General features: G+C 50.0%; 1 protein-coding gene across 1 annotated transcript; it reads right to left on the bottom strand.

The window, feature by feature from the left end:
• Positions 1-15: 15 nt before the first annotated feature.
• CCDC22 (coiled-coil domain containing 22) lies at positions 16-19,052 on the bottom strand. The gene is made up of 17 exons (XM_066249617.1): positions 18,865-19,052; positions 17,630-17,807; positions 9,018-9,150; positions 7,772-7,878; positions 7,560-7,626; positions 7,283-7,461; positions 5,025-5,219; positions 4,008-4,070; positions 3,802-3,921; positions 2,821-2,940; positions 2,616-2,732; positions 2,418-2,519; positions 2,228-2,335; positions 1,478-1,573; positions 1,171-1,230; positions 816-890; positions 16-385 (listed from the first exon to the last, which is right to left on the bottom strand). Exons 1-17 carry the CDS (start codon positions 18,912-18,914, stop codon positions 272-274), a joined length of 1,884 nt encoding a protein of 627 aa, XP_066105714.1. The 5' UTR covers positions 18,915-19,052; the 3' UTR covers positions 16-271.
• Between the last annotated feature and the right edge of the window lie 1,547 nt (positions 19,053-20,599).

The following is a 20,599-nucleotide window of genomic DNA, read 5'->3' as shown; positions in this document are numbered from 1 at the left end:
TGCCTCAGCTTAGACTGCAGACAGAACCCCTCATTTATTTGGGATCCAAGGCCCCAAGGCCCAGTACTCTCCCCAATAAACTGCAGTCAAGCTCCCACTGTCTGGATGTTCGGCCCAGGTAAGGGTGGGGGTCAGGTGGCCAGGAGTCACTGCAGCTGGAGGGACTGGGCAGCAAACACAGGGAGCAAGTGGGGCGAGTACTTGGCTATCGCCTCCACTACTCCAAATCCCCGCTGAAGCCTGAGGTGGGGAGACCTCTGCCGGGGGCCCCTCAGGTCTCACGGACCCGGCCCAGGAGGCCAGCATTCTCCTGGCGAAGGGCCCGGTAGTCCTCTTGGATCTTCTCCAGGTTGCTGAGAGTTTTCTTGCCCATCTCCGTCTCGATCTAGGCAACATGAATGGCATCCCTTCAGCAAACAGGGCCTCTTTCCCAGCCCCTGCTCACTGCCCCGTTATAGCCACTCAGGGTCCTTCCTGGGCTCCTTCCACCCCACCCTCAAAAATAGCCTGCTTTGTCTCACTTCGAGACCTTTGCATGTGTCATCCTTGCACCGAAAGTATCGTTTGCTATGTGGCAGGATTACCCACCACATACTCAAGCTGAAGTGTCTGCCAATGGCCCTGGGAGGCAGGCATGAGAACCGTCCTGGTGGAAGCCAGAGGTCAGAGTAGGCCGGTGGCATGCCCCAAGTCCAGTGCCCGGCTAAGAGCAGGGCAGAGACTCCAGCGGGTCTGCTTCCAGAGTCTGTCTTGACACACACCAAGGAGCTGTCCCCTGGCCTGCCTTGGTTTCCCCTCCCACCCCCAGGCCTCACCTGCTCCTCAAGGTCTCGAACCTCCCGCATGATAGTGCCCGTGTCCTCGATGGTCTGGATAAGCTGGCTGCAGTTCTGGGGACAGCAGAAAGAAAGGCTTGCACCCCAAACTGTCCCCTCCTCAGCTAGCCCCCAAAGCAGGGGTCTCCAAACTTTTTACACAGGGGGCCAGTTCACTGTCCCTCGGACCACTGGAGGGCTGCCAAATACAGTGGTCCTCTCACTGACCACCAGTGAAAGAGGTGCCCCTTCCAGAAGTGCAGTGGGGGCTGGATAAATGGCCTCAGGGGGCCGCATTGCGGCCCGCGGGCCGTAGTTTGGGGACGCCTGCCCCAAAGCATGCTTCTCCCCTTACCTCATGCAAAGCAGCTAGATACTTGTAGGCCTTCCGAACAGCATCATCCTTCTTGGCATCCTGACCAAACAGAAAGGACCTCAAAGGTATCAGTGGGCTGCCCCAAACCCTACCCCACTTCACACCACCTCCAGAACCCCACAAGGCCACCCTCTCCCACCCCCATAACTTCATCGTCCATGGAGCAAAGCCAGGCCCAAGCATCAGTGGACCTACAGGGCCCAGGCCCAAGTCAGCCCATGAGCAGATGGGCAGGCAGCAGTCCAGCCCCACACCACCCCTCCACCTGGCCCAGCCTGCCCCACACCTTGAACACGAGCTCATCAGTCACTGCAAATGTCCGGTCCAGCTTCCCAGACAGGGAGTTGATTTCCTTCTGAAGCTCCTTTGTGTCAGACAAGATCTGGCAGAGACCAGGCCGATGAGCCTATGTCTGGGGTGGGGTGGCTGACCAGCTAAGGACATTCATATGCATACACTCACATTGAAACAGGGCCTATGGCCCTGGCTGGTTGGCTCAGTGGTAGAGTGTCCACCCAGCGTGTGGAAGTCCCAGGTTCGATTCTCAGTCAGGGCACACAGGAGAAGTGACCATCTGCTTCTCCACCTGACCTTCTGCTTCTCCACCTCCCCTTCTCCCCCTTCTCTATCTCTTCCCTTTCTGCAGCCATGGCTCAATTGGTTCAAGCCACATCACCCGGGTGCTGAGGATGGCTCCATGGGGCCTCCACCTCAGGCACTTAAAATAGCTAGGTTGCCAGCATGACCCCACATGGGCACAGCATCAGTCCCAGACAGGGGTCACAGGGTGGATCCCAGTTGGGATGTATGTGGAAGTCTATCTCCTCTTCTCTCACTTAAAAAAAAAAGAGACAGGCCTATGTCACTATGTCAGGGGTGACTGGAGTAGGCTGTGTGGGACTGTTCTGAGTCACGGTATGGTCAAACATCTCTGCCTATCAGATGATGTGGGGTCCCTGTGTAGCCGTGCTGTGCACATCTGCCCTTTGGGCGTATCTGCCCATATAACCCACCCTCCACAGCCATGGCAGCGAACCTTAGTGATCTCTTCCTTCTGCTTCCGTATGTTGCCCACAATCTCAAGGATGCGCTGGGTATAGGCCAGCCGGGACACGTCTTTGGGCAGGGTCTCCAGCTCAGACATCTAGGGAGAGACACAGCAGGCACTCCCCAGGACCCATACCCCACCCACTCTGAGCCACCTGGGGCCCCAGCATGGGCCTTACCAGCTGCTTATAGAGCTCCTCCTTCCTGCGGGCCTCCTCGGCAGCTGCCCGAACACTCTGGTGCAGCTCCTGGATCTCTGCCAGCCGTCGAGAAGATTCCAGCTGCCATGGGTAGAGGGCTGTGAGCAGAGCGTGGGGATGGCCCCCTAGGAAAGCGCCAAACCTGCCCCACGCACAGCTCAGGACCCCACCACCTACCTCTCTGCAATCCTGGAGCTTTCGGAGGTTGCGGTACTCAGAAAGGAGCGGGACCCTGTGCTTTTCCCACTGGCCAGCCAAATGGATAACCCGCTGTGCACTACTTTCTACCACGAGCTGGGAATGGTGGGAGGAGGGAACATGTCACACAGGCTAGGCCCTTCCAGCTCTGACCCTCCTGGCCCAGTCCCAGCACGAGCCCCACCTGCAGCTTGGCGAGGTTGGCGGCCCCATCTGGCAGCAGCTCCACCGCCTGGCTCTTCAGTCGCAAGGCCTGCTCCCTGTCCGCCATGCTGAGCTCACTCTGCCGACACTTGGTCTCCACCTGGTACCCCAGGACTCCCCATACCAGTCAGTATGGGAATTCAAACACACACCACAGGCTCCCAACCCACACCAAGCCTCGAAAGCCCTGGCCTAGACCAAGCCCCGACAGATGACATACCTCTCTAGCCCCTATCTCCCCTTAATCCTCTCCTGATAGTGACAGAGACCTGTAAGCAGCAACATGTACCCACAGGCCCCTATGACCCCTCCACCTCCTCGCTGACCCCCAAGAGCCCTGATGAGCCCCACAAGCTCCTGCTTGTACAGACCCATCATGCCCTACAGATGCTCAGAGATGCACACACATCTCCTAATTCTCACAGACACCCACAGGCCCCTATAACCCCTCCACCTCCTCGCTGACCCCCAAGAGCCCTGATGAGTCCCACAAGCTCCTGCTTGTACAGACCCATCATTCCCTACAGATGCCCAGAGATGCACACACATCTCCTAATTCTCACAGACACCCACAGGCCCTATGACCCCTCCACCTCCTCGCTGACCCCCAAGAGCCCTGATGAGTCCCACAAGCTCCTGCTTGTACAGACCCATCATGCCCTACAGATGCCCAGAGATGCACACACATCTCCTAATTCTCACAGACACCCACAGGCCTCACTAATACCCACAGGCACCTCCCACCGCTACAGGTCCCAGTCCTGCAAGCACGCATCCCTCTTTCATTCCCACTAACTCTCCTGAACCCTCAAGAGCACCACACATCCCCAAAGTCCCCCATGGACACTTCTGACATCTGCAGACCTCTACGAAGTACCTCTTATCCCCCTCAAGTCCCCCAAAGCCCTCCAGGCCACACTTGTAATCTGACCCCAGATGGCAGCCCCTTTGCCACGCCCACCTGCACAAGGCCAGTTCTCAACGTCTTCATGTTGGCTTCAACCTCTTCAATGTTGCGGTTCACTCCCTCGAGCTGCTCCCAAAGGGCCTCCAGCTCTTTCTCCTGAGCTGCCAACGTGTCCTGGGAGGAACAAGGCCAGTCAGGGTGGGGGTGTTGGGCCCAGTAAACAGGCAAAGGCCCATGACACCCCTCACTGTTCCACTCACCTGTTCAGACCACCGGGAGGTAGCTAGCACATCTGAAACCTGGGCTGCCTGGGCCTCAGGCTCCTAGGGGAGTGAGCAGGGAGCATCCTGGCTGTCAAGGAAGGCCTTGCCCCTCATAGCCCAGCCTCAACACCCCCCCACGAGCACCCTCCCAGCACCATACCTATGCCACTCAATTGCTGATGACTATCAGACTGTGACTATATAAAGATCAAGGCATAGTCCTGGCCGGTTGGCTCAGTGGTAGAGCGTCGGCCTGGCGTGTAGAGGTCCCGGGTTCAATTCCCGGCCAGGGCACACAGGAGAAGCGCCCATTTGCTTCTCCACCCCTCACCCCCTCCTTCCTCTCTGTCTCTCTCTTCCCCTCCTGCAGCCGAGGTTCCATTGGAGCAAAGATGGCCTGGGCGCTGGGGATGGCTCCTTGGCCTCTGCCCCAGGCGCTAGAGTGGCTCTGGTCGCAGCAGAGCGATACCCCGGAGGGGCAGAGCATCGCCCCCTGGTGGGCGTGCCGGGTGGATCCCAGTCGGGCGCATGCAGGAGTCTGTCTGACTGTCTCTCCTGGTTTCTAGCTTCAGAAAAATAAAATAAATAAATAAATAAATAAAAATAAAGATCAAGGCATTATCTGCAACATCAGACTAGAAGAATGTTTGCTCATAAAGAAACTTTCCTGATCCTGACAGCTCCTGTTCACCTGCCCCATCTCTGAAGCCCCAGCTGCCCATGAGAAGGATGAATGCCTCTCTGGGTGACCATCCAAGGAGAGAAGATATGTCCAGAGGAAATTTCCTAGGAAAGCCTGGAGTTTTCAAAAAGAACACCCCTCCACCTTTTCTCCGTTGAAGTCCCCGAGAAGCCAGTAGATCCCCTTGGGTACTAGCCCCTAGTGAGAAAAGGCCGTATCTGGTGGGAACAAAGGCACCTGTGTGGATCAAGTGTGGCGTTTGTATATAAAGTAACCCTCCAAGCCAGCCTTGACCCCATCAGCATGTCCAATGTCCACTCAGGCCCACCCACCAGATGGAAGGTGAACTTCTCTGAATGTGTGAAGCGGGAGCCCTTGGGAGCGCTGGTCTTGGTCCCAGAACCCCAGGCCTGCAGCAGCTCTCCCAGGTCTCGAGCTTGTTGTGGGGGTCCCGGCTGGCCCCACGTCTGACGCAGGTGCTCAGCCAGGTGCTTCTGCAGCCGCTGGTGATGAGCCCGTGTATCCTCCTGAAAACAGAGGGTGAGGCAAATGGGACAGTGGCAGGCGTCCCCAAACTATGGCCCGCAGGCCGCAATTTGGCCCCCTAAGGCCATTTATCCAGCTCCCGCCACACTTCCAGAAGGGGCAACTCTCTCATTGGTGGTCAGTGAGAGGAGCACTGTATGTGGGAGCCCTCCAATGGTCTGAGGGACAGTGAACTGGCCCCCTGTGTAAAAAGTTTGGGGCCCCCTGAAGCCCTGCCTCCTCTAAGAAGCTACCTGACAGAGTGCTAAGGACAAATCATACCCTCCAGCCGCTTCCACCAACGGGGCCCCAGACCTGGCCCACTGGTCTGGGAGCTCCCCCAGGATGAGGGCCCTCCTCCTCAGCCATGCTTTTCTCCGCCTACTTACTCCTCACTCCTCACACCAGAGGAGAATATGGTAAGGCAGAGAAGTAAGCCTGCGGCCCCCAAATCAGAGAGTAACATGGAAAGGATATGTGAGGACAGAACAGAGACAGAGTCAGAGGTGCTGAGCAAAGAAAGGGGTGGAGGCAGAGAGGAGAAATGAAAGAGAAATAAGAACGGGGGTAGTTTTAAGACAACTGAGGAAATCTGATTATGAACGGTATTAAGAGAGCAATGTTAATTCTGTTAAGTGTGAAATGGCCCAGGGGTTACATTAAAAAGTGAACACCACACCTGACTGGTTGTGGCACAGTGTCGACCCAGGACGCTGAGGTCCCTGGTTTGAAACCCTGAGGTTGCTGGCTAGAGTGCAAGCTTGTGGACTTGACTGCGAACTTGCCAGCTTAAAGTACAGCGTTGCTGGCTTGAGCACAGGATCATTGACATGATCCCAAGGTCACTGGCTTGAACCCAAAGGTCACTCGCTTGAGCAAGGGGTCAGTGGCTCGGCTTGAGCCCCCGGGTCAAGGCACATATGAGAAGCAATCAATGGACAACTAAAGTGAAGCAACTATGAGTTGATGCTTCTCATCTCTCTCCTCCCTCTCTCAAATCAATTTTTTTAAAAAGTGAATGCCCTTATGAGTTAGACAAATGCTTAAGTATTTAGGGTTAAAATGACATGGTGTCTGGGATTTGCTTTAAAATAATGCAGCCAGACCTGTGGTGGCACAGTGGATAAAGTGTCAACCTGGAAATGCTGAGGTCACCGGTTCAAAACCCTGGGCTTGCCTAGTCAAGGCACATATGGGAGTTGATGCTCCTCCCCCCTTCTCTCTCTCTGTCTCTCCTCTCTCTCTCTCTCTCTCTCTCTCTCTGTCTCTCCTCTCTAAAATGAATAAATAAAAAAAGAAAACAAACAAAAAATAAAAAATAAAATAATGCAGAAAAAATCGGGGGAGGCTAGATGAAGAAAGATTGGCAAATGCTTATAGTTGAAGGTGGGTGACCGGTACATAGGATTCATTAGAATATTCTCTCTACTTCCATGTTTGAAATTTTCTGAAAGTTTAAAAAAGACAGAGATAAAGATGGAACACATGGCAGTGGGGGATTTAGGAGAGACAGAAAGAGACAGTGGCAAAAGTGGGTAGAGGGAACAGACACAGGGGGATAGAGTGGAGGGACACAGCACCAAAATGAGGAACAGAGGGTAAGAAAGAGAGGCAGCAAAACCACAGAACGAGAAGGTGACCGGAAGAGATCATGCAGAGCTCTTGAGACAGGAGGAATGAGCACCGCTGACAATGGCAGAGAGTGAGAAGGAGTAAGAGACCTAGGAGTGGGAGGAAGGTAGCAGAAACAGGGAGGACGAAGCAGAGCCTGGCAGCTACGGCTGCTAAGAGCCTCACGCACGTGTTTTAGTCAAACGCAGAGCACTATCACCACCCGTGTCTTAAAACAAGAAACTGAGACTCTGAATGAGGATATTGACTTGTCCACAGCTTTTCTGACTCCAATATTCTTGCAGGTGAGGAGCCAGGTAGAGACACACAGAGGGGAGATGATGAAAGAGAGGGCCTAAGTGGATAAAGGAGAGGAGCAGAGCAGAATGGGAGATAAAATGGGAGCAACAATGAGCAGGGTTCTCTGCAGCAGGGACCAAGCATTGGGCAGTACCTGGGTGGGGAGGCGGGATGCCCCGTGGACCCAGTCCTTGTCCCCAGGGTGGTCCCGGCCCATGTGCTGGCACAGCTGGATGGCATGGCATTCAAGGAGCGAGGCCACCCTCCTAGCAGGCTGAGGCACCTGGGTAGGGGCTGGTAGTAACAGGGAGCTTGCCTGGAACTCCCGGAGCTCTGGAAGCGGGAACAGAGTCAGCCAGCCCTCCCACCTGGCCACACAGTCACCCGCCTCTACTCTTCTCCCCAGCACCTCCCCACAGTCTCATACTCACCTCCTTTGGAACTCAAGTCAGGTAGGACCAGCCGACTGGCATGGAAAGGCTTCTGGGAAGCCGAGCCCTGGTGGGAGAGCAGAATCAGAGCCTCTAGAATGAACTGTGATGGAGGGCACTGGTGGGATGGGGCCAAACACCTGAGCACGCAGATGGGGACAAGGAAAGCCAGGCGGGGACAAGCAAAGATCAACATGAGCTGAGGGTCTCACCTGGAGGTGCTGTAGCTTAGGAGTGCGAAGGAGGGGTGGAACCCAAGGTAGGGCCAGCTGGTCCCGAATTTGGCTCCCAATGGCCCGGAAAAGGATAGCTGAGTCACCTATGGGGAGTGGGGAGGAAGTGTCATTCAAGTGACAGTGCCACAACTTCAAAAATACAGACCATGGGAAAGCAGCTCCCTGACCCCTCTCCCAGAGATGCACATCTATCTAGCTATCAAACTCACACTCAGTCATTCGACAAACACTGACTGAGTACCTACTACATACCAGTCACTACTCTAGACTCTCAGGATATCTCAGTGAACAAACATCCTGCCCTCCTGAGGCCAGCAGGCTGGTAGGGAAGATCATAACTAAGGTCCTAGGGATGATACAGAAAACTGTCAGGGGTGACCAGGAAAGGAGGATAAGGACTGTCGAGAGGAGGATGTCATTTTAACTAAGGCAGTTCGAGCCAGGTCTCCCTCAGTGATCAGAAACCAAGAGACAATGTGGGGGGAGAATAACCCAACAAATACAAAGGCCCTGAGGCTGAGTGCACCTGGCGTATGTGAGGGGCACAGTGGGGTTAGAACGGCGTAGATGAAGTGAGCGGCACAGAGGCCCCTCCCAGCACCACTCACCACCTGGTTTGGTTTAGCCCAAGTCCTGGCCCCTTCCCCCTGCCCTGCATCCCCTCTCCCAGCCCCAATCCTCCCATCTAGCTCTCCCAGATACACATACCCCCACCTCCTATCCGGCCACCACTTTACCATCTCCACTTCTCTCAGCCCGTGTAACACCCACGAATGCCGCCCTCTCCCCTCACTCTTTTTTTTTTCTTTTTGAAGCTGGAAACGGGGAGAGAAAGTCAGACAGACTCCCGCATGCGCCTGGCCGGGATCCACCCGGCACGCCCACCAGGGGTGATGCTCTGCCCACCAGGGGGCAATGCTTTGCCCCTCCGGGGCGTCGCTCTGCCAGGACCAGAGCCACTCTAGCGCCTGGGGCAGAGGCCAAGGAGCCATCCCCAGCACCTGGGCCATCTTTGCTCCAATGGAGCCTTGGCTGCGGGAGGGGAAGAGAGAGACAGAGAGGAAGGAGGGGGTGGGGGTGGAGAAGCAAATGGGCGCTTCTCCTATGTGCCCTGGCCAGGAATCGAACCCGGGTCCCCCGCACGCCAGGCCGACGCTCTACCGCTGAGCCAACTGGCCAGGGCCTCTCCCCTCACTCTTACCATGCTCCAGGTACCACATACCTGCAGGCTGGTCTGCATCCGTGGAGGCATCAGTAGGTAGACGCTCAGCCAAGAAGAGAAGCAGGTCCCGGAGGTCAGGCTCACTGGGGTAGAGGAAGTTCTGATAGCCAAGCTCCAGAGGATAGCCTAGGTCCTAGGGGTTAGGGAGGGGGCCCCTATCAGTCAGGCTCTTCCTGCCCAAGGAGACCCAGGCCTAGACCCTAAATGCTCCCACTTTCTCACCAACCACCACCCTCCAAACCTCTCCTTGGCCTCTCAAGGCCTCTAAGCCTCTCAGGAGGAGCCACAGAGTGATTCCAGTTAGTTACAGAGAGCAAGAAATAAGATCTAAGCTCTAGCCTTTCTAACCATGGCTCAAAAATCCAGAGACCATGAAAGAGAAGATGTGGTATTTCTGAATACGAGAAGAAATACAATTTTTAAAGGAAAAATATAATAAACCAAGTCAAGAAAAGTAATGACAAGCTGGGAAAACAAAGTATTTGGAACTCATATCATAGTAAATAAAGAGTGCCTAAAAATAAAAAAGCAGAAACAACCAGCAATGCAACAGAAAAATAGGCAAAAGGTAAGAACAGCAATTTACCCCCAAAAAAGAAATGAAAACATCTCTTAAACATATGGAAGTAAGGCCCTGGCCGGTTGGCTCAGTGGTAGAGTGTCGGCCTGGCGTGCGGAAGTCCCGGGTTCGATTCCTGGCCAGGGCACACAGGAGAAGCGCCCATCTGCTTCTCCACCCCTCCCCCTCTCCTTCCTCTCTGTCTCTCTCTTCCCCTTCTGCAGCAGGGGCTCCATTGGAGCAAAAGATGGCCCGGGCGCTGGGGATGGCTCCTTGGCCTCTGCCCCAGGCACTAGAGTGGCTCTGGTCACGACAGAGCGACGCCCCGGAGGGGCAGAGCATCGCCCCCTGGTGGGCAGAGCATCGCCCCCTGGTGGGCGTGCCGGGTGGATCCCAGTCGGGCGCATGCGGGAGTCTGTCTGACTGCCTCCCCGTTTCCGGCTTCAGAAAACAAACAAACAAACAAAAAAAACATATGGAAGTATGTCTAACCTTGCTTACAAGAGAGACATGAATTGAAGGCACAATGAGAGACTTCACAAAAGTATCACCAACCCAGGACAACCTGATGCTATGTCCCCTTGCAGTGCACACAGTGAGGAAGATACTATCTCTAGAGCAGTGTTCCTGCCCCAAACCTGAATCTACTCATGAAAAAAACACGCAGAGCAACTGAGACTATGAGGCATTCCAGGAAAATACCGGCCTGAAGGTTTCAAAAACTTTGTCATCACAAAACACACACAACAACAACAACAAAGAAACAAAAGCAAAGGAGGATTGTTCAACATTTAAGATTAGAGCTGTAACAATATAATTCTTGATTAGACTCTACAGTTTAACAAAATAACTGTAAAGGATACTTTTGTAACAACTGGGGAAATTTAACCACATACCAGACCTTAGACTTAGACACTATTCAATTTCATGGGTGTGACCATTGTATTGTGGTTTTGCTGGAGAACGTCTTTTTGCTTAGGACAGGCACATTCAGTTTTTGGTATGAAATGTCATGATGTAAGTCACTTTCAAATGGTTCAGCAAAAAAGTGTGTATGTATGTGTGCATATATATGTGTGTATATATGTTTATAGAGAAAAGGATGGAGAAAAATGTTACAACCTAGGAAGCTGGGAGAAGGGTAAACAAGTATTCACTGTTCTATTTCCATTTTTCTTTAAATTTAAAATTTTTTTAAAGGTACAAAGCTGCTTGGCAGGGTACTATACTGAGATATCATTTCTCACTTATTGAATGGGGGGGGGATCCAAAATTCTGACAATCCACTCAGTGGAAGAAGCTATGGGGAAATAGGCATTCTCTCATACATTGCTGGTGGGAATGCAAAATTGAAGTCCCAGTAAGGACAGTTAGGCAAAATCTAACCAAACTATACGTGCATTCCTGCATTTACCCTTCCACCTTGCAATCCTACTTTGAGGACTTTACCATAAAGAGACACCTCCAACAATTAAAGAATATATATGCACAAGATTATTTATTGCAGCATTCTTTGCAAAATATTGGAAATTCCCTAAATGTCCAAGCATAGGACAGTGGCTGAATAAACTATGGTACATACATAAAATGGAGTACTGTCCAGCTGTATAAAGGGAAAAAACCTGGGGCCCTGGCTGGTTGGCTCAGCGGTAGAGCGTCGGCCTAGCGTGCGGAGGACCTGGGTTCGATTCCCGGCCAGGGCACACAGGAGAAGCGCACATTTGCTTCTCCACCCCTCCGCCGCGCTTTCCTCTCTGTCTCTCTCTTCCCCTCCCGCAGCCAAGGCTCCATTGGAGCAAAGATGTCCGGGGCGCTGGGGATGGCTCTGTGGCCTCTGCCTCAGGCGCTAGAGTGGCTCTGGTCGCAACATGGCGACGCCCAGGATGGGCAGATTATCGCCCCCTGGTGGGCAGAGCGTCGCCCCATGGTGGGCGTGCCGGGTGGATCCCCGTCAGGCGCATGCGGGAGTCTGTCTGACTGTCTCTCCCCGTTTCCAGCTTCAGAAAAATGGAAAAAAATAAAAAATAAAAAAAAAGGGAAAAAACCTGTTAAGATCTCTACTACTATATTTGATATGAAATGATTTCCAGGATATACTGTTAGGTTAAAAAAAAACTAAGAAAATAGGTATGATTTCTTTTGTATAAGAAAGAGAAAAATAGAATATATATTCATACTTGCTTGTATCTGCATTTAAAAAAAACTGGGCGCTGGCCGGTTGGCTCAGTGGTAGAACGTTGGCCCAGCGTGTGGATGTCCTTGGTTCGATTCCCGGTCAGGGTACACAGGAGAAGTGCCCATCTGCTTCTACACCCCTCCCCCTCTCAGTTCTCTCTCTCTCTCTCTCTCTCTCTCTCTTCTCCTCCCCTCCTGCAGACATAGCTTGATTAGAGTAAGTTGGCCTGAGGGCTGAGGTTGGCTCCGTGGCCTCTGCCTCAGGCACTAAAAAATAGCTCTGGTTGCAATGGAGCAAGGGCCACAGATGGGCAGAGCATCATCCTCTAGTGGGCTTGCCAGGTGGATCCCGGTTGGGACACGTCTGTCTCGGCCTCCCCTCCTCTAACTAAAAAAAAAAAAAAAAAAAAAGGAAAAATACACAAGAAACTAATCAAAGTAATTCCCTTGGAGCAGACAGGTAGGGGTAATGGCGTGAATGGCTGGTATGTGAGTAAGACATCTCAAGGTATCACACTACTTCTGTCACACCTTGACGATCTCTTCTACCCTTTCACTAGTTAACCATCTTTTACCTAGTTCACACTTCTTTATATTAAGATGTCTCTGTTCAGGCATTTATTACTCACAAATCCTTTTGGTGTGCCAGGGTACAGCTTAAGGGGGCCTTGTCGGCGTGCTCCTCTCACTATCTTTGGTCAGAGCTCAAAGCGGCATGGAGACAGTCCACATCAACGTTGGAGTCTGGGCGACTCCTGCAGCAGGGGGCCCCTCAGTTTAGCACCTTTTCTAGCCAACTCCTTCTAACAGGTGTCAATTTACAGGATTATCACCTCAAACCACCTTTTTGGAAGTTCCTCACAGGAAGCCTTTTTTATGTTAATCTACTGAAATGTTACATCAAGTCACTTTTAAGATGTTCCTAGGGAAGCTTCTTGTTTATGTTAACCTACAGAGTTATGACATCAAGCCACTTCTTATCTACATATAACTTCACACACACACCAACTGGGCCCTGCTCCAAGGTCAGAGTCTGTTTATCACATCTGCACACACTATATTAATTCCTATCCAGGTGGCATAACTTTATTTAATTTCCTTAATTAATCTTAACATTATACCTTAAGTACTTTTATATATCTTATGTATTTTTTATATTTCTATATATTTAATTACTATAACATTATATTACTGCAACATTAACCCTTGAGATCTATATTTCACTGGGTTCATTGTGTCCTAGCTTCCTATTAGTTTCATCATTCAGGAACACCAGGGCATTCATAATTATCTAGGGGGAATTTTGGGTGTAACACAAACTGAAACAAATCATAGCTTGTGTCAACCCCTGGTTGTTTGGCACTTTTTCTCTTTATGTTCTATGTTTGTTTACTGAAGTAACAAACATGGGGGAATTAAAATGTAGTATTTCATCAAAAGTATAATGAGTTTTATGAAGTGAATAAATAAATATTACAAGGATAGTTCCATCAAAAAAATTTTTTTTTCATTTTTCTGAAGCTGGAAACAGGGAGAGAGACAGTCAGACAGACTCCCGCATGCGCCCGACTGGGATCCACCCGGCACGCCCACCAGGGGGCGACGCTCTGCCCACCAGGGGGCGATGCTCTGCCTCTCCGGGGTGTCGCCATGTCGCGACCAGAGCCACTCTAGCGCCTGAGGCAGAGGCCACAGAGCCATCCCCAGCGCCCAGGCCATCTTTGCTCTAATGGAGCCTTAGCTGCGGGAGGGGAAGAGAGAGACAGAGAGGAAAGCGCGGCGGAGGGGTGGAGAAGCAAATGGGCGCTTCTCCTGTGTTCCCTGGCCGGGAATCGAACCCGGGTCCTCCGCACGCTAGGCCGACGCTCTACCACTGAGCCAACCGGCCAGGGTAAATTTTTTTTTACCTGTGGATAGAATGAACATTGCTACGGGCACTTAGAATACGCTGTTGCCCAGATGAACATTAAAAAAAAAAAGATGTCTCTGTTCAAACTACTGCTGGTGTTTCTGTCTCTGGACTGGACCCTGATTAATAAAATAACCTACTCAAAAATATAAATAACTTTTTAAAAAGAGACTACGGGCTTTGGAGTAAAAAAACATCAGGGTTGAAATTCAGTCCATGCTAGTGACTGGCTATAAGACCTAGGACTGGTTATTTAACACCTAGAAGCTCAGTTTCCTAGCTGTAAAATAGAGCTGGTATTTCTCTCCCTACAGGCTGTTTTAAGGGATAAAAGAGCCCGTCAGGGTTCTGGGTAGGGACTGAGAAATGGGCCCAGAAAGAAAGCCTTTTTCTGCCAAAGTTGCTGTTGGTCTGGAGCTGCATGGACTCTGAGGTCAGACTTTCCTGAATTCAAATCTCAGTTTTGCCTCTTACCAACTGTATGACCTCAGACAAATCACTTAGCCTGTCTGTGTCTAATTTTCCTCATTTTTAAAAAAGGGATACTTATGGTACCTACCTCAGAAAGTTATAAGAAATGAGTTAACACCATGTTACCACAGTGCCTAGCACAGAGTATACACTGAGAAATCATCATTATTATACGCATATTTGTGTACTGGGTCATGACGTAAGATACATATATTTTGGAGGGTCACGGTCGAAAAAGTGTGAAAATCACTGGCTTTTAAGCTACTTTACTTCGGGTTTTTCCTGACACCTACAATCAAAGAGCAGTGACTGATTCAGAAACTAATTCCAGGAGTGGGGTGTGTGAAGTGATAGACACCAAAATATGGAGGTGGCTGAGTGGCAGAAAGTGTTGGCAGTAGGGCACATGAAGAGGCAGACACCAGAAGGTAGAGAGAGCGCTGACAAAGGCGGCCTGCAGAGGCAGCACACAGCTGTATTAAGAGACACTCTCTGCTGATTACAGCATGGTCCCGAAGCACAGGGGCTGCCGGTTCAATCACGGTTTAGGGCACATACAGGAACAGATGTTCCTGTCTCTTTCCCTCCCTCTCTCTAAAACCAATAAAATAAACATTAGAAAATAAAAATGCCTTTGATATTTTTTTAAAAACAGAGAGACACCCTTTCTGCCTGTTGTAGCCTCATGGAGGCTCAGGGGCCAATCACACAAAACTCTTAATCACTGAAAAAGCCATACACTCAGTCCAACACTAAATTTAGTGTAAGCAAAAGTAGGTCAGCATCAAATCCAGCCTGCTCTTTGGTGGCGCAGTGAATAAAGCCTCGATCTGGAACACTGAGGTCGCCAGTTCGAAACCCTGGGCTTGCCTAGTCAAGGCACAATGAGAGTTGATGCTTCCTGCTCCTCCCCCCTTCTCTCTCTCTCTCTCTCTCTCTCTCTCTCTCTCTCTCATGAATACATAAAATAATTTTTAAAAAACAAAATTCAGCAGGAGATAGCACTGAGAGAAATGAGGAACAGAGAACTGGGGAAGCCTGATCTCCCAGACCCTCCTTAACACCTCCCTCTATGCACGCTCTTTGCCAAACAGGAAATAACTTCCCCCTTATCAAGAGCCATCCTTGAGAACGCAGCCCCTGGCCAAGGGACAGACTCCCAGCCGGAAGAACCTGAGAACTCCTGAGAGCTGAGGGATGGGCAGAGATCTGAGGCCTATTGCTAAGACATAGATACTGCAAAAGTAAGGGCCAAATTCAAGAAATCTGACCATCATCTCTCCTGGCTCTAAGTGGAAGTGTTCACTGTCGTTACTCTGTTGACTGTCTACCACCCTATACAGGGTATGCTGGATGTATTTACATTCATTTTGTAGCCACAGCTTGCTGGAATGCAATCAGCCAAACCAGGACTACTCAACAATAGTAATACCACTTACATAAAGCTTATTATAATCCAGTTTTTCATACATTAACTCATTTTTATTTTTTAAATATTTTTATTTTATTTTATAGATTTTAGAAAGAGAGAAAGGGAGAAAGAGAGAAACAGGAACACTGATCTGTTCCTGTATGTGCCCTGACCAGGGATCAAACCGGCAACCTCTGTGCTTCAGATCGATGCTCTAACCAACCAAGCTATCAGGCCAGGGCAATATATTAAGTCATTTTTAATCCTTATAGCAACTCTATATGTAAGTACAACTATTACACCCACTTTATACATGAGGAAAATTAGGCTTAAAGAAATTAAGCCCTGGCTGAGTAGCTCAGTTGGTTGGAGTAGCGTCTCCTTAGCCAAGGTTGTGGGTTCCATCCCGGGTCAGAGCACATACAAGAATCAACCAATGAATGTATAAATAAGTAAAACAACAAATTGATGTTTTTCTCTCTCCCCCTTCCTTTCTCTCATAAATGAATGAATGAATGAATGAATGAATGAATAAAATTAAGAGACTGGCCCAAAGTCTCAGAGCTACTAAACCAGGAGAAATGACATTACTGGGAGCCCTTGGATTAGTAACTGGACAGAGGTCTATACTGCAAAGGTATAAGTGCTTCATCAGAAGGCACATTATCTGGCCTGACCTGTGGTGGCACAGTGGATAAAGCGTTGACCTGGAAATGCTTAGGTCGCCGGTTCGAAACCCTGGGCTTGCCTGGTCAAGGCACATATGGGAGTTGATGCTTCCAGCTCCTCCCCCCCTTCTCTCTCTCTGTCTCTCCTCTCTCTCTCTCTCTTCTCTAAAAAAAAATGAATAAATAAATAAATAATTAATTAAATTAAAACATTAAAAAAAAAAGAAGGCACATTATCCAGGTAGAGACAGTTTTGGAATTCTCATGAGAGGCAGGATATGTATGGCTGCCACAGGGCAGTGTTCTTGCAGAGACACTGTTTTCAGTTAGCCAGCATACATCTTTCTTTGGGTAACCATCTGTTCCCCAACTCCATGTGATCCTGAAGAAGCAGCTAATCACAATGTCCTGTAGATGACCATGTGATCTGCCTGGGCTAACTAGAATACACAGTGACAGCCTGACCAGATGGTGATGCAGTGGATAGAGCATTGGCTTGGGATGCTCAACACCCAGGTTCAAAGCCCCAAGGTCGCTGCCTTGAGTTGAGTGTGGGGTAACCGGCTTGAGTGTGGGATCATAGACATGACCCTATGGCCACTTGCTTGAGCCCAATGTCGCTGGCTTGAGCAAGGGGTCACTGGCTCAGCTGCGGCCCCCCAGGCAAGGCACATATGAGAAAGCAATCAATGAACAAATAAGGTGCCACAACTATGAGCTGATGCTTCTCATCTCTCTCTCTTCCTTCATCTCTATCTCTCTCACACTTAAAAAAGAAAAGAAAAAGAAATGTAGAATACACAGTGGTTAATTTAGGAATGAACATGTGAACCAAGCAAGGCTTTTTTTGAAACTGGTAACATGGATTTCACAGGGGCTAAAAATCTTGATGCTAAGCTGAAAATACAGGAACCTGGGACAGCCCAGGTACAAACTGGTTCAATTCTTTTTTTTTTTATTTATTCACTTTAGAGAGGAGGGGGAGAGAGAGAGAGAGAGAGAGAGAGAGAGAGAGAGAAGGGGTAGGAGCAGGAAGCATCAACTCCCATATGTGCCTTGACCAGGCAAGCCCAGGGTTTTGAACCGGCAACCTCAGTGTTTCCAGGTTGACGCTTTATCCACTGCGCTACCACAGGTCAGGCCAAACTGGTTCAATTCTTAATGCTCATAACAACCCGAATTTTATCATCTCAATTTCACAAATAAGGAAACTAAGGCCAAAAGAGTTAGGGTCACACAGTTAGCAAGTGGTGCAGTGAGGATCTGAACTACTCAGGCAGTTTGACCAGAGAGCCAGAAGCTTCACTGCTAAGCCACAAAAGGAGGTGGCGGAGAGGAAAGGCAAGAGTTTCAAAGGAGCCTGGTGACTTTGTGAAGGAGGAAGGAAGAGGCTGTGTATTTAGGGAGGAGGGCACTCACCATGCAGGCCTGAGCCAGGCTCATGGCCAGGCGGAAACGGGCGGACATGGCAAGAGGCAGGAGGGGGCTAAGGCTGGAGCCCACAGCAGGGTTAATCACACGCAGGCAGCGAACAACAGCTTCCACAACCAGCTCAGTGGTAAAAGCTCGCAGGGTCTGCACTTCTGGAGGAACTGCCCTGAAGAAAAAAAGGGGCCAGGTTCAATGTGGGGAGCAATCCAAAAACAGGGATCAGGCTGGACTGGGCTGCATTCTGGAAGCCCTAGTACTGAGAAGGGGGTGAGAAGAGTGACCATGGGTCATGCAGGTCCTGGGTGTTGATAAATGTGATTTCCATTTGGAAACCTAAGAATTGAGGATATCCTCAGGTCCTAAGAACTTGGTGTAGGAGAACAGTGAATGGAAGGGATCTGAACAGAAAATCTCAAATTTCCCTATGCTTAAAAGCCCCAAATTTCTGAGGAGGGCAAGGGGCCCATGTGGCATGGTCTCTGGATTTCTGGGTACCCAGATATCATGTTCCCTGAATATCAGGGGCCTCTGGATATTGAGCTGCTTGGGTTTTGAGTCTGCAAGTTGGGAGGTTGGGGTTTTCAGAAGTTTCAAATGTCAGCATCCCTGAATTCAAGATCTCTGGATATTAAGACCACCTCATTTCAAGCAATCAGGAAATCAGGCTCCCTAGATGTTGGCATCTGGGTTTTTAAGGGCCCTCAAATGCAGGAGTCCGTGTGTCAGGGTCATCAAGGATTGAGGCTGCCAGACTTTAGGGTCTCAGGATTTTAAAAACCCTACGGCTGGGAAACCGGGTTTGAAGGTTCCCAGACATCAAGTCCCAGGGTTTTTGGATTCCCTAGTGCTAGGGTCCTGGGGGATTTTAAGTTCCCTGGAACTCAGGACACTGCTGTCTTCGAATCTCCATATATCAGGGTCCTAAGGTAGTGGTTTCAAGACCCACATATATCGAGGTCCCAGATCTTGAAATTTCGACATTTTCAAGTCTCAAGGTGTTTGTGTCCTTGTTGGGAGGCCCCTTGATGTCAAAGTGTGTGTGTGTGTGCGCGCCCGCGCGCGCGCATTCGCGCGCGCGTGTGTAAGGGGAATGGAGGTTTAGAATCCTGGAAGTTAGAGACCTGGAGATAAGGTCCAGAGTTTTAAGGTTCCCGGGTGACTGGTCCGGAGTTTTGGAGTCCCGGATATGGGCATTCCGGGATGGGCGGGGGCTATGTCCTTACGTGCCGGCCTGGCGCAGCGAGTGGATGAGGATTCGGTCTGCCTCCTCCATGGTGAAGCTGTGTCCGATTCTGGGGCTCGTCCAGGGCCGGGTCCGAGCAAGCGAACAAGGGAGACGCAGCTGTTGAAACAGCTCTGCGCTCTCAGTCCAAGGAGTGTCACCGAATGCCACTGGAAAGCCGGGAAATGTAGTTTTGACAGCGAATGAAGCACAGGGCTTACTTCCTGGTGCGGATATGAGCTCAGGCATGAGCTAACAGTGGCTGCTAGGAGTTGTAGTTCTTCCGCCTATGTTCGGGTGGGCTCTTCCAAGTATGTCAAGAAATATTATCTTATGTGTGTGTGCGCGCGCGTGTGTTGGGAGGGCAGGATGGAGAGTTACTCATTCATTTAAGGCAGAATTCATCTTCTAGATTGTAAAAGTGTAAAAGTTAAGGGCAGTCGCTTTAACACAAAGGATCTAGGGTTGAGTCTCAGCTCTTTAGCTCGTCTCTAGCACAACCTTCTAAATGTACCGTCGTTAGATTACATGATTTGCCTCTTAGTTTCCTCCTCTGTAAAATGGAACTACAGTAGCTATCCCCCTCCCCACGGGAACGGTTTCACTTTCTGCTGTTTCAGTTACCCAAGATTAACCGCCATCTGAAAATATTAAGTGGAAAATTCCAAAAAGAAATATTTCATAAGTTTTAAATTGCTTGCCACCCGGTTCCGTCTCCGCCTCCGCCCCCGCCCCCCGCCTGCCCGCGTGAATCATCCCTTTGTCGCTGTATACACTACCTACCCATTAGTAACTTAGTCTTCTTAATATTAGAAACATTGTCGCAATATTGCAATGCTTGTGTTCAAGTAACCCTTATTTTACTTAATAATGACCCCAAAGTGCAAGAGTGGTGATGTCGGCAATTCGGATATGCCAAAAAGAAGCTACAAAGTGCTTCCTTTGAGTGAAAAGGTATGCATAGGGGGGAAAGTATATCTAAAGTTCGCTACTACCATCTCTTTCAGGTATCCACTGGGGTCTTGCAATGTACTCCCACAGATAAGGTGGGGGGGTGGACTGTACCTGCTTCCTACGGTTAAAACAGAATTAATTCATTTGAAACACGTTGTACTATGTGCCTGATACATAATAAAGTAAGAAAAGAGTATATAAGTTGTAGTAACTAAGTATCCATGCATCCAATCAATGCTTTAATGTTGCACGTATGTATACACTCCAAAGAATGATTACACAGTAAACATTCATCTAACCACCATTCATTAAAAAGACCGTCCTACCGGACCAGCGATAAAGCAGTGGATAGATAGAGCCTCCACCTGGGATGCTGAGGTCCCAGGTTCAAAACCCTGAGGTCACCAGCTTGAGTGTGGGATCATGTTGAAGTTGCTGGCTTAAGTCCAAGGTCGCTGGCTTGAGTAAGGGGCCACTGGCTCAGCTTGAGCCTCCCCCCCCCCCCCCGTCAAGGCACATATGAGAAGCAATCAGTGAACAACTAAAGTGACACAATGAAGAATTGATGCTTCTCATCTCTCTCCCTTCCTGTCTTTCTCTCTCTCTCTCTCTCTCTCTCTCTCTCTCTCTCTCTCTTTCTCTCTCACACACACACACACACACAAAGACCACCTTGTTACCACTGCTCAGTAGTGTCACATATGTAATAAATCCTGTGTACATATATGTGGGGTTCAGGTTTGGAACTTTATTTTGTTTTTAATGATTGTAGCTTTATAACA

This window comes from Saccopteryx bilineata, chromosome X, assembly GCF_036850765.1.
Source record: "Saccopteryx bilineata isolate mSacBil1 chromosome X, mSacBil1_pri_phased_curated, whole genome shotgun sequence".
NCBI lineage: Eukaryota > Metazoa > Chordata > Mammalia > Chiroptera > Emballonuridae > Saccopteryx > Saccopteryx bilineata.
The sequence above is the reverse complement of the archived record's forward strand: the minus strand, read 5'-3'. Positions and strand labels throughout refer to the sequence as shown.